The sequence below is a fragment of the Chrysochloris asiatica genome, unplaced genomic scaffold (genome assembly GCF_000296735.1).
Source record: "Chrysochloris asiatica unplaced genomic scaffold, ChrAsi1.0 scaffold00197, whole genome shotgun sequence".
Lineage (NCBI taxonomy): Eukaryota > Metazoa > Chordata > Mammalia > Afrosoricida > Chrysochloridae > Chrysochloris > Chrysochloris asiatica.
In genome coordinates, this window is record NW_006408715.1 from 3,039,268 (window position 1) to 3,053,788 (window position 14,521).

Here is a 14,521-nt window from a genome sequence, read left to right on the forward strand (position 1 = left end):
TGATTCATCTTAAACCAATACTGGAACCATAGCAACGGAAGAAGGGACAACAAGCACTGATTTTCCCTTTGATTCTCATGGAAAGATTAGTAACACTGAAAAATCAGCAATTTATCTTCACGTTCTGATTAGCTTTCCAGAAGCACTACCAATATGCTTTTCTCGGGAAAACCTTGAGGATGAGTTTGGCAATACTTACTAAAATATTTTGATAAATTGTTATATTCTTCTGCTTGGGAAAAACTGTGACCTAGTAAAATATTTGAGAAACAAACAAACAAAAAATCCAAAACATCCCCCAAAGAATTAAAGAAAAAAATGAGAGTAATTTCTAAAATTAACTGAATGCTTTATACCATACTGGTAACTAATGACTTGACTAGGGTCAATAAAAATTATTTATACTGAGTCATTAGTTTAAAAAGAAATTTGCCACGAAGCAGGAATTTTAAAGAAAGGAAGGAAGGAAGATATTTTAAAAGGATACACCCTAAGTTTTAAAACTTAATTTTAAACCTCTTAGGGAAATTCCTTACAAAGACAATCAGGGTCTTTGTAAATACTGTCAATAAATGTTAATTTGTTTGAAAAACTAGTTACAGCTGTTATATTTACATTTTTGGAAACTTTCCTTCAAGGCCATGTAACATGTTGTATCTTCCTCTTTGCTTCTGGGGGCTTCAGGTTATTCTGAAAAGACATTAACAGAGATGAACATGATGTAACAGGCCTCATTCTACCACCAGAGACCTCTTGGGGCCCCCATGTGTGCCATCAATTGAATCAAAATCCCTTCAAAACAGAGAGAAAGGGGAAAAAAAATTCCCTATTTCATTCAAACTGTCTTCCATTACTAAAACACATGGTTTCAACAAAAAATTCAAAGCAGAAAATAATTTGGCTTTGAAATGATTTAAAGCAATCAAGGTTTACTATTAATCTATCTGGTAGCGTAGTGGTTACTAATCGGGCTGTGAGCCCCAAGGTCAGCAGTTCGAAACTACCAGCTGTTCCACGGCACAAAGATGAGGCTTTCTGCTCCCATAAAGATTTCAGCCTTGGAAACCCTGTACAGGGTCGCTATGAGTCAGAACTAACAACCACATGGCATATAACACAGCAATGGTATCTCACTACTGCCATCTGGTGGGAGTATACTTCATAAACAACAGGAGATAAAGAAAATGTAGGCCTCCCATCAAAGTTTGGTGGTTGGTTATGTGCTGTGGAGTGAGTTCTGACTCATAGCGACCCCGCATAGGGTTTCCAAGGCTGTAAATCTTTACGGAGAGCAGAAAGCCTCATCTTTCTCCAGTGGAACCGCTGGTAGTTTCAAGCTGCTGACCTTGAGGTTAGTGGCCCGACTTGTTAATTGCAGTACTATTCAGAACAGCCAAAAAGTATAACACCTTGTCCATCAACAAACTAATGAATAAGCAAAATGCAGTTTATGTATACAATGGACTATGATGGAGTTATAAAGAGAAAGAAATCTCTGATAGATGCTATAGCATGGACGAACCACGGAAACACTCTGAGTACAATAAAGCAAGACACAAACAGAAAAACACAAGCCTCCTCTGATTCCCGTGTTCTTACCTATCCACCTGCCTCCCACAACCTTCTCCATTGTTTGCCTAAGGAAGCACCTAGGACACTTATAAAATGCTCAGGGCTGGGCTAGGAGGCAGCATCAGACGTTTAGAGTTTGCACCTCAGGTGATCCTAATGCATGCGCAGTCAGAGCTCAAAGCCATTGACTGTCCCAGATCTGTTTCTTTCCCCTCCCTCTGCCTTACAATCCAAAATTAGTGAGTGGGAAATGTTACCAAAACAAGGAAAAAAATGAAGAAATAATCACACCTCTCAAAGGGTGAAATTCCCTGTGGTAAAGGACCGCCACTGAAGAACCTGAGGAGAAAACGCTCAAGGCTCATTGCCTTTTTTGAAATCTGGATTTTTTTCCAAGTCATTCAACACCCTCATCCTCTCTTCCACAAAAGTGGCTGAAATAAGTATTGATGCACATGTTTTGTTTAAAAAAAAAGGGATCTGAGTTAGAATTCTAATGGGGCCATTTGTAAATTCTAGAATCCAGGACACTTCTTTCCATTCTCTATGCTTCTGTTTCTTCATCTGTGAGATGTGGAGTAACAGTGATGCCTGCTTCAGAAGGCCGCTGCTTCAATGGCTAACTATAAGGAGAGAATTTAGAGCCTGTCAAGTACACAGCTTTGTCTTTCCTCTAACAGGATCTAGGATTTTAGAATATGCGAACTACTCTGGGGTTTGATTCCTTTGACACATAGTTAGAAGATAATATAAGCAAGTCAGGGATCCTGGTGTGGTGCTACAGGAAAAGCACTGGACTGCTAAACACAAGGTCAGCAGTTCAAACCCATCAGCTGCTCCTTGGGTCACTATGAATCAGAACCGACTCAACTGCACTTAACAACAACAACATAATCAAGTCAAAGTATACCTCCAAAATAAGGGCTATAAAACTGGTGAGTACTTAAAAATGAAATCACTTTTCCAAGGAGCCTAGACTTTTAAAATACCGACGGTATTAAAAACTGAAAGTAACCATCACTCACTAATTAAATTTGCCAGCATGCTGAAATCCAAACATCCAAATGTTGCAAAACGGATGCTTAAATGCAATAGAGCATAACATAACTTCCTCTATCCTTCCAAAGATAAGTAGGTACTGAGGGGGAGGAAGGCAATGGTAAATCTTAAAGAAGATTGTGGTATGGTTTTAAGGTTAAATGTAAATCCCAAAAAGCTCACTGTCATTGAGTTGATTCCAATTCATAGTGATCGTGTAAAGAGTTTTCAAAACTAAATCTTAATAGGAAAGGACAGCCTCATCTTCTTCCTGCGGAGCCATGGTGGGTTTGAATGTCCATGTCTAATCCACAGCGCCACCAGGGCTCTTTATGTGTAAACAGACAGACTTAAAGTCAGTTCACAAAATGCTACTTCATAAATGTGTACCCCTGGTCAAATTACCTATGATTCTGAGGTTCACTAGTAAAAGAATATTTCTATCTTTCAGTTCCAAGAGTTTATTAAATGAATTAAATGAGAAAGACCTAGAGGAAGTGTTTAAGATATTCTCTTCACACACGAATAGACTTTAAAAGGTTCATGCAATTTTCTAATACAATCATTGAAGCAAATACAAACAAGAATGCTCAGATGCTAACAGAAAGGCTGGCTTTTCGAACCCATCCAGCAGTTCTGCAGGAGAAAGTTTTGATGATCTGCTTTGTAAAGAAAGTACCCTAGGAAACTTTGGGACAGTTCTTTGTCACAGAGGTTCACTGTGAGTCAAAAATTGGCTTTATGGCTTCTAATAGCAATTCCTCCTATAATAAGTACTCATAGCAAGAGCTGAACTTTGATCATTTTAACGCATTTATATACCAATTCTTAAGGTTGGCATGGACCCACACAGATCCCCACCAGCCTCATCAAGCTGCACTGGATCATCTGTTTTTGGTGTTTTCCAACAGAATAAAACTATATTGGGCCAAGAGCTGAGGCTGGCTGGGCTACAACCCTGTCTGTAGCTCCAACAGGTATATGCGTACATGCTTGTCTACAGACAAGAGCTCCTGGATTAGTGGAGACAACAATGCAAGGGCTATTTATTGCTGGCCTGGAAGTTTTATCCAGTAACACCATACCAGTACTGAAGAAGGAGTGACTCACTGACTCCTCTGCAAGGAGCTTAGAAATGGTAGCTCTAAGGTACAGTGTTAAGTACCAGTGAGTGGGTTCTGACTCACAGTGACCCTGTATAGGGTTTTTGAGGAGCAACTGGTGGGTCTAAACTACTGACCTTGAGGTTCACAGTCCAGGGCTGATCCTGCAGCCCCACACCAAGAGTCCTGGCTATAGGTAATTGTTGTTGTTGTTGTTAAATGCCGTCCAGTCAGTTCTGACTAATAGCAACCCTGTATAGAGTTTCCAAGAAGTGGTTGGTGGGTTTGAACTGCAGACCTTGTGGTTCAAACTGACGTTGCAGTCCAGTACTTCATCCTAAAGCGCCACACCAGGATGCCGGCTATAGGTAGTGGTGGTGGTTATGTGCCGTGGAGTCGTTTCTGACTCATAGCAACCCTGTACAGTCGTTTCTGAGGCTGTAAATCTTTATGGGAGCAGAAAGCCTCATCTTTCTCCTGTAGACCAGCTGGTCGTTTCAAACTGCTGTCCCTAAGGTTAGCAGCCCAATTCATAACCACTACACTACCAGAGCTCCTTTTGGCTATAGATAGTAGTAACCTTTAAATGAAAGGTTTTCCTATACTAACTATTCCTCGTAAAATCATCTTCTGGATATCCCTGAGCACCATGACGGTGTCAATTGATAGTTGTGATGACAGTGAAAACATAAACATCAGTGTCCACTGGAAGAGCTATGGGAATGCCTCGCCATGACTCAAAATATCATTCAGCCACTAAATTTCAAATCTTCTTTTCAAAATTTAAGAACAGAATAGACTTTTGGATTGTCAGTTGACAAATGGCTTAAGTGTTATAATCAAAGTACAGAACAGTACCTTTCCTCCCTCCAAAACCCTGCCTTGAGATGCCCCTTTTCATTAAGCCTTCTCCTTCCACTGAAGCACTGGAAATGAAACTTATTCACATCATGCCATGGGGCTTTTTTATTCTGGCTTCTTTCACTTGGCACAATACATTTGAGAGGAATACACAATGATGACTATATTGAGTATTTAGCTATATTGCTGTTATACCAGTTTATTTAGTTATACCACCATCTATATACTCACCACTTGGAAGACAGTTGTATTTTCACTTGTTATGAATATAGCTGATATAGTTTTTTTTTTAAATGTCATGAAAAAATAGAATTAAAAGATGGAATTTTTCCACCAGCTTTTTGAAGCAGAAATGAATTAACTGCATTTTTTTTAAAAAACCAAAAACTTATCAACATGGATTTCATAATTTCAGGGCTTAAAACATACAAATGTCATGAGGTATGAAACATGAAACGTTCAAAAACAGCATGCAGCCCATCACAGGAGGGGCAGACCATTCAGGTCTCACCCACTTACTAAAAGGGAAAGCAGCCCCATGCTTACCACAGCCTCTGCTTCGTCTTTAGGGGCCGCTCGCTTTAACTTCACTGGTGTAGTTCCAACAGGGGATAGTGGTGGCGACTTCGCAGGGTCCAGAGGACTTTTCCCATGCGTTAAGTCATGGTTCTGTTTAGTGTCATTATTACTGTGTTCTATTTTATTGTTCATAGGCACATTGGAAGACAAAATTAGGGGTGAAACACTTGCAGAGGAATCTGATACTTTTCGAAGGGCATTACTGGTAAAGCTAGCCTGAGAGGGGGGCTTTAGTCGATCATGATCTCCGTTCTCGGTCTTTTTCACTTTTATGCTTGTACTTGTTGAACTTCCATCAAATACAATGAGGGGTCGTTTCCTGAACCCTTCTACAATGGCAGTGCTGAAACCAAAACCAAAGAAACACACTCTTGAATACACAACCTGGATAGGCAAACCTACTCACTGGAATTCACAGCTAACATAGACAACTGAAGAGATTTACGGATAAGACTAAAGACTAGTGTACATAAAAGTACTGAAAATCACATTTTCTATGTCCACACTAAATAAAATGTGAATTCTCTTTTCTTGTGATTTAAAGTTTAAAACATTTAGGTATAAGAAGTTTAAAGTTAAATTTAATGTGTACACAAAATACAATTACTTTTAAAGCATGAAACGACCAACTACCATATTTTATGTAAATAATGCACACACTATTTGGTTCCTTCCCAAACCATGCAACCCCCCTGCATGTTAGTTTCCCGGGCACATGCTCATCATCATATGCAGAAAAATACAGTAACTCTAGAACTTAAAACAGGATTTCTTACTACCAAAATAAAATCTTACCAGTTACTGACAGTGTTAGGTTGACCATTCATCTGCTATTATTTAGGAAGAATTAAGACAAATGCACTACAGTAAGTCTACACACAATGAGGCACAACATTCTATTCCATTCATGAAAGGTCTCTAAAGCCATAGTAGTCTTTAACTACAATCACAAATTATAGAAAACCAATTTTAACAGTTGCCCAATTTGTAATTGTAAGATTTAATGAGTGTCTACATCTGAAAAAGCTAACTTCCTCTCCTAATCATAAAACTAAAAAAATCAAATACTCATTAGTCATTTATGTCTCAAGTTGCACAACATACTTAATTTACAATTTGTATTTTTAACCAGATCCCAAGGTAACTGGCCAAACTCAACAACTGTTGGGACATCAGCAAACATTTTTTGATAGAGGATGGGAAATAAGCTCAATATATATACATTGTGAGGAGTGCTGGTGTGGCGCTGTAGGATAAGCACTAGACTGTTCACTGCATGGCTGACAGTTCAAACTCACTAGCCGCTCCATGGAAACCCTTTACAGGGTTGCTATGATTTGGAACCAACTTGACGGCACTTAACAACAATAGCAACACTCAATGTCAAGATGCCCTGATGGCACACTGGGTTAAGAACCGGGTTGCGAGTCACAAGGTCAGTGGTTCAAACCCAGCAGCCACTCCTGAGAGGAAGGATGAGGCTGTCTGCTCCTGTGAAGACTGACAGTCTGCTAAGCCTCAGGAGCAGCCAGGTCTACTCTGTCCACAAGGTCGTTATGAGTCAGTATCAATGGGTGGGCTCTGATACATATTGCCACTGCAGAAGGAAAGAAAGTAGAAAGAGAGAGCTGGATAATTCAATCTGGGCTCAAGCACATAAAGTTTCAGAAGCACTGCATTAAGTATCTGGTCTCAGCTCTGGACCACCTCAGGCAAGTCACAACATTTCTCAGGGGCTCAAGTCCTCTAACTGTAAAACAAGTGTGCTCAAAATACTCAATGATACTAGATCCTTCCACCTTTAATACTCTTGATTTAAGAATCAAATTGTGAAATTTAAAAACAAAGTCAAAGATCCTTCCTAAAACAATACTGAAAGGGATTGTCAAATGAGATTTGCTTTAAATGGAAAGTTTAAAAAGCCTCGAAAGCTTTGCTCATGTTTGACTGTGGCAATTAAGAAGATATTCCCTCTTCAACTAGTCTGATGCATGGAGTTATCTCCCTAGTAATTATGAGTTTTCCTTTAACCAGAGATTCAAATTACAGTGAAACCTGCAAGAGACAGAATTCAATGGGACTGCCTTGTTTTTCTGTGTCTCGAAAGTTTACCCTTTTGACAGGGTGGTCTTACCACTTTTCTATCTTTCTCTATTTGTGGAAAATACAGAGAAGGTTTTCATTCTTGGTTAGATGTCTGCCTTACACAGGTTCTGGCTTCTGCAGGTTCCACTGTACCAAGCATGTTTCACTAGTATTTGTAATGACTGCTCCTTACCACTGCTCACAAATCTTCCCCCAGTCTCCAGTCTTTGTTCATGATAGTGCCTGACAAACAGAAGACACTAAAATATCAATTAAAGCATTACTCAGTAATACCCACTTGTGATAAAATCCATGTAGAAGAAAAGGCAACCAGCTCACTTAAGTCTCAGGAAATTTGCCCGTATCAACTAATAAATTATACTAATCAATCAACTATAAATTTTTATCTTTAAATGGAAAATTAATTTGCTTGTGGAATTACGTTAACTTTTTTCTGAAAAAAAATCGGGTTTGACAGTATTATTCAAAGTCCTTCGGGTCTTTCTTTACTCTTCCCTTATTCTCACACTTCAGCCAATTCTGCTGACTCCACCTCCAGAATCTCTCCAGACCCCAACCAATCAGCACATTCATTACTACTGTAAAGTCTGCCAGAGCTGGAACCTGTGTAAGTGGAAATCATTCAAAGAAAAATTCAAGTATTTCACACTAAAATGACTAACAGAAAAGTTGTCAGACTGCACGTTATCAAGGGTAGAAAATTTGAGAGACCCAGAAAAAAACAAGGCAAGCTCTCCCAGTTTGCCCATTACTGCCTGGGTTACTGCACGGGCTCCTAACTGGCCTCCCTGCTTCTAGATTTAGAGGCTCCACTGTCAATCAGTCATCCTCTGCTCAAAACCCCACAGTGGCTTCTCATCAGACTCAGAGTGAAACCAAAGTTCCTTCAACAACTTAAAAAGCTTTCTATGCTCTGACAGTCTCCTCGAGCCACCCCTGAAAGGATGCCCTACTACTCTCCCTTTGGTTTGACAACTCCAGTCCTAAGGCAGCCTCTTTGCTGATCCTGGTACACGACGGCACATACCTGACCCAAAGTCCCATTTATTCTGCCTGAAATGTAAGTTAGTCTCTACTTTCTATGGGTCCTCCTAATGAAATGCCAATTCCTAGCTATGGTACCTAAAACTCTAATGCTTCTTCCTGTTTTGCTTTTTTTCCTTAGCTCTTATCACTATGTAACACATGAGATCTCTTACCTTTTTTGCCATGCTTCTCTCCACCAGGAATTTTTGGTGATTTTATTCATTACTCTGAGTGCACTGGGGTTTACAACTAATTGATCACAGCCAGTTACAGATTTCTTTGGAATCCTGGTGTGGAGCTCTATAGGAAAAGCCCTAGACTGCTAAACACAATGTCTGCAGTTCAAACCTCCAGTTGCTCCTCAAAACCCTATACAGGGTCGCTGTGAGTTGGAATCGACTCAACAGCACTAACAACATAACCACAGTGCCTGGTGCTCAGGAATTCAACTGAACCCATTGCTGTGAAGCCAATGCCAGCTCATAGTGACCTGCATCACAAGGTCTCCAAGGCTGTCATCTTTAGAGACGCATATTAACACAGCTTCTCCTGCAGAGCAGCCAGTAGTCTTGAACCACCACCTTCTGGTTAGCAGCTGAGCACAGTGCCATCAGAGACCTTAAGCTCAATAATTACTTGCTGAATATATGGATCTCTTACTGAAGCATAATGGGGTGAGGAGCATTTGTTCAGTCATGTAAGACAAAATAAAAACTAGACCCACTACAAATTACCTTTTTGTCTGATGTTTTATGTCATGTTGTTCTCTTTTCTTCTCCATCATTTTCCCCCATCTATTCTTTGGCAAATCTCTCTGAGGCAATGGTATTGCATATTGGACATAAAGATCAGTAAGATCGTCTTTATTTTCTTTTATGTTGTTTTCAACATTTATGTTCTTCTGTGGAAAAGGAAACAAGAGAAATTTCAAAACAGCCTTTATTTTAGTAACAGCTATCTACCTAACATAGGAGCTCTGGTAGCATAGTGGTTACGAATCGGGCTGTGAACCTTAAGGTCAGCAGTTCGAAACTACCAGCTGTTCCGCGGGAGAAAGATGAGGCGTTCTGCTCCCGTAAAGATTTACAGCCTTGGAAACCCTGTACAGGGTCGCTATGAGCCGGTTCCGACTCCACGGCACATAACAACAACAACAATCTACCTAACATGGTAAAACATTATTGTTTAAAAGAACAAATTACAAAACCATTTTCACAACCACACACCAACTTAACAGATGCACTGAGCTGAGTGGATTCTGATGTGTGTGGCAGAGTAATCTGCTCCAAAGGGCTTTCAAGGCTGTCAGCTTTCAGAAGTAGAGAGCTAGATGTGTCTTCCTAAGAGCAGTCGGGTGAGCTCAAACCACAAGCCTTTGGACTACAAGTCAAGAACTTAACCTTATGCACCATCCAGGGATTCATACAAGGTACTCTAAGAAGTGATGTTCTGGTGTGAACTGGACTGCTAACCAAAAAAGCTGGCAGTTCAAATCCACCAGCTGCTCCTTGGAAACCTTTGGTAGCTGAGTCAGGATTGACTTGGCACCACTTAACAACTGTAAGAAGTGGTATTATAAATAGGTTAATCTATGCAAATACTAGGTTTAGTCTAATCTTATTACCACATTTTCCCACAGAGCTACCTTGAGTGTTAACATCATGATCAGCTTGTTGTTAAGTGCCATCAAGTGGGTTCCAACCCACAGCAACCCGGTTTCCTAGAAGCGGCTGGTGAACTTGAACCACCGACCTTGCAGTTCAAGCCAACTTTGCAGTCTAGCGCATTAACCCATAGTGGCAGGCTAGAGGAGTGGAAACCTCACCCTGTATATTATTTCCTATGTTCCTCTACTATGGTGGTGTTGTTTTGTGCCGTTGAGTCAGCTTTGACTCAAAACAACTCCATGTCCAACAGAATGACACAGTGGCCAGTCCTTCCCCATCCTCACAATCACTGTCATGCCAGATTCCACCTCAATACATCTCATTGGGGGAGGTCTTCCTCTTTTTTGCTGATGTCCTTTTTCCAGACGGGTCCCTCCTGATGTTATTGTTAAATGCCATTGAGTCGGTTATGACTAACAGCAATCTTGTACAGGGTTTCCAAGGAGCAGCTAGAGGGTTTAAATGGCCAAACTTGTGGTTAGCAGTCCAGTGCTTATCCTACAGCTCCACACAGGATTCCAGTCCTCCTAATAACATGGCCAAAGTATGAGATGAAGTCTCATTATCCTCACATCTCAGGTACTTCTTGAGTTAGCTGTTGTTCTTCCCAGACAGATTTGTTATTTCTTCTGGCAGCCCCTGGCACTTTTAATATTCTTCACTAACACCATAATTCAAATGCATCAATGCTTCTCAAGTCTTCCTAATTCTTCAGTTTTCACTTGTCTATGAGGCAAATGAAAATACCCTGGCTTCGGTCAGGTGCACTTTAGTTGGCAAAGTGACGTTTTTGCTCTTTAATACTTTATAAAGATCTTTTGCAGCAGATTTGCCCAATACAATAGGGCCTCTGATGTCCTGACTACTGCTTCCATGACCAATGATTGTGGATTCAGCTAAAATAAAATCCTTGAAAACTTCACAATCTTTTCCCCATTTATCATAATGCTGTTTATTAGTTGTTTTGAGGATTTTGTTTTTCTTACAGTGACCTGTAATCCATAGTGAAGGCTGTATCTTTTATTTTCATCAGCAAGTCCTTCAAGCATCTTCCCTTTCAGCAGACAAGATCCTGTCATTTGCATATATCAGGTAGTTAAGAGTGTCTTCCTCCAATCCTGATGTCACATCCTTCTTCAAAAAGTCTAGCTTCTTGGATTATTTGCTCAGCATACAAATTGAGTAAGTATGGTAAAAGGATACAAACCTGACACATACCTTTCCTGATCTTAAAACCCATCAGTGATCCCTTGTTCTATTCAAACGACTACCTCTTGGTCTAGGTACAGGTTCCACATGAGCACAATTAAAGTGTTCTGGAATTTCCATTCTTCACAATGTTATCCATTACTTGTCATGATCCACATAGTCAACTGCCTTTGCATAGTCAATAAAGTACAAGTAAACATCTTTCTGGTATTCCCTGCTTTCAGTCAAGATCCATCTGTCAGTAATGATAGATCCCTGGTTTCAAGTCCTCTTCTGAATCTGACTTGTATTTCTGGCAGCTCCAAGTGGATGTACTGCTATAACCATTTTTTAATTATCTTCAGCAGAATTTTACCTGCAGTATCACAGCAGAAGTCCGTGGTATTAATGATACTGGATGCTAATTTCTGCATTCTGTTGGGCCAGCTTTCTTTGAAACAGGCACAAATATAGGGTCACTATGGGTCAGAACCAACTTGACGGCACTAACAACAACCACAACCAATAGGTGGTCAGGTACCTACCTGTCTTCCAAATTTTTTGGCACAGAATAGTGAATGCTTCCAGCAGTGCATCAGTTTGTTGAAATGTTTCAACTGGTATTCCATCAATTCCTGGGCCTTGTTTTTCACTAATGCCTTAGTGTAGCTTGAATTTCTTCCTTCAATACCATCAGTTCTTAATTACCTGCTACCTCCTGAAATGGCTGAATGTCAACCAATGCTCTTTTGGTACAGTGACTCTGCATTTCTTCCATCTTCTGATGTTTCCTGCATTATTCAATATTTGACCCATAGAATCCTTCATTACAACCCAAGGCTTGAATTTTTTTTCTTCAGTTCTTTCAGTTCTAATATTGGTGCTGTTGTTAAGTGTCATCAAATCAGTTTCAACTCAGAGCAACCCTGTATAGGGTTTCTGAGGCTGTAAATCTTTGAGGGAGCAGACAGCCTCATCTTTCTCCTGTGGAGACTTATGTTCACAGTTCAATGCTTACCCTACAGTGCCACTGTGCTCCCCGAGCTGTAATGTTGTTGCTGCTGTTAAGTGCCATCAATTCGGTTTCAACTCAGAGCCACCATGGATAGGGTTTCCAAGGATCAGTTGGTTGATTTGAACCACCAACCTCATGGTTAGCAGTCCAGTGCTTACCCTACAGTGCCACACCAGAACCCCAGCTCTAATGTAATTGTCAAGTGCTGTCAAGTCAGTTCCGACTCAGTGACCCTGTCTAGGGTTTTTGAGGAGCGGCTGATGGGTTTGACTGACCTTGTGATCCAGTGCATTATCCTGCAGTACCACACCAGGACTCCAGCTTTAATATAGTTGTTAAGTGCTGTCAAGTGGGTTCTGACCCATAACAACCCTGTATAGGGTTTCCAAGGAATGGCTGGTGACGTTGAACCACTGACCTTGCAGGAGAGTGCTTATCCTACCTCTTGAATGTAGTGCTTATTAAATGGAGCATAACTGCCAAGATTTCAAATGGTCTTTGAGATGGAAACTTTGGCAGCTCCCTTATTGATTTAGAATCCTGCTCCCCGAGTATCACAGGACCTTTCAAACAGATTCTAGTCTGTGCCTATGCATCCCTATGTAAATCATCTTATTCTCCTTCATTTCCCAATTTATTCTCAGCATCATGGAAAATATACAACCTAAGGCATAGGGGTGGTTATGGAGCTAGAATCTGGACACAAGAAGGGACAATGAGAAAGGAAATAAGATCATAGGCTCGCTAACGATTTCAGAAAAGCTTGAAAACATTTGTATTTCATACAATTGGCGGGAGGAGAGACCCGTCTACATCCTCGGATTCAAAAATCCTATTTTTCCTTAAAATTTAAAAACACATCCTACTTCTTTTATAACTGTGTATCGCTGTTGTAGTTAAGAGTCCTTGGGTGGGTTCCAACACACAGTGACCCTGTACAGGGTTCCTAAGAGTTTTTAAATCTTTGTGGGAGTATAAAGAGTCATCTTTTTCCTGTGGAGCAGCTGGTGGGCTCAAACCACCAACATTGTAGTTTGCAGTACTATTGCTGTTGTTAAAATGCCACTGAGTCAGTTCCAACTTATAGCGACTCTATATAGGGTTTCTAAGGAGCAGCTGGTGGATTTGAACTGCTGGCCTTGTAGTCTAAACTTACAGTGCCACAGCATGAGTCCTTACAGTCCCATGGTCTCATTTATTAGATCATTATTATCAATTTCTCCCCTTGCACTCACTCAGAGGTATAGGGGAAAACCTGGCAGTTCTCCTGGACAAGATTCCTAAAGGATAAGTTATTTAGGAAGTACTGCTCTAATTAAGGAGTCCTAATGAACTGCTGGACTCCTGGTATGGCGCTGTGGGCTAATGTGTCAGACTGTAAACTCAGTTTGAACCACAAGGTCAGTGATTCAAGCTCACCAGTTGCTCCCTGGAAACCCTACACAACAATGTAGTGCTGTGGAGTCCTGGTATGGCTCTGTGGTCTAATGCCTCAGACTGCAAAGCCGTTTGAATTGCAAGGTCGGTGGTTCAATCTCACCAGCTGCTCCTTGTAAACCCTATACAAGGTCGCTATGGGTTGGAATTGACTAGACGGCAATAACAGCAATGTAGTGCTATAGGGTAAGCAGTGGACTGTTAACCACAAGGTTTGTAGTTCAAACCCACCAGCTGCTCCTCAAAAACCCTATACCCTATACACAGTCAATGAGTCGGAGCCAACTCAACAGCACTTAACATCAACAACTCTAGTGCAGTGGTTCTCAAAGTCGGGTCCCTGTAGTAGCACCAAGAATTTGTTAAAAATGGAGATTCTCTGACCATACTCAGAAACTCTGGAGACAGAGCCCAGTAATTCTGTGTTTTAACAAGCTCTTCTGTGTTTATGAGGTCAGATGAGAGCCATTATTAAAACAATCAATATAGCAGAGGCACTTGAGGACATTAGAGAGTGCTGAGTGGAAACATGGAACACCACTAACTTACTGAGTGCCTTCCAGTCAGTGCCAACTCATAGCCACCCCGTACAGGGTTCTGAGAGGCAGCTGATGGGTTTGAACAGCTAGCTGCCCTTATGGTTTAGGGATTCAGTGCTTTTCCTATAGTGCATTGTTGTTAGGTATCCCTGAATCGGTTCCAACCCATAGTGACCCTGTACAGGGTTTCCGAGGAACAGCTGGTGAATTTGAACTGTCGACCTTGTGGTCCAGTGCATTAACCCACAGTGCCATGCCAGGGATCCATTCTTACAGTGCATGGTGGTTATGTGCTGTGGAGTCGGTCCCAACTCATAGTGACCCTGTACAGGGTTTCTGAGGCTGTAAATCTTTACAGGAGCAAAAAGCCTCATCTTTCTCCCGTGGAGC

The 14,521-nt window shown here is 40.9% G+C and overlaps 1 protein-coding gene across 2 annotated transcripts in view; it reads right to left on the reverse strand.

Moving 5' to 3' along the window:
• Nucleotides 1–495: 495 nt before the first annotated feature.
• The window catches only part of LOC102828591 (chromosome unknown open reading frame, human C2orf49), a 15,153-nt gene continuing 1,127 nt past the window's right edge, over nt 496–14,521 (reverse strand). Inside the window, exons 2-5 of one of the 2 annotated variants that reach the window (XM_006872437.1) lie at nt 9,020–9,186; nt 5,370–5,496; nt 5,121–5,243; nt 634–690 (exon numbers count right to left, since the gene is read on the reverse strand). In XM_006872437.1, the coding sequence (XP_006872499.1) occupies nt 634–690; nt 5,121–5,243; nt 5,370–5,496; nt 9,020–9,186 (474 nt within the window). Of the gene's footprint in view, nt 691–5,120; nt 5,497–9,019; nt 9,187–14,521 lie in introns of both variants that reach the window. The other variant, XM_006872436.1, reaches the window with a different exon arrangement.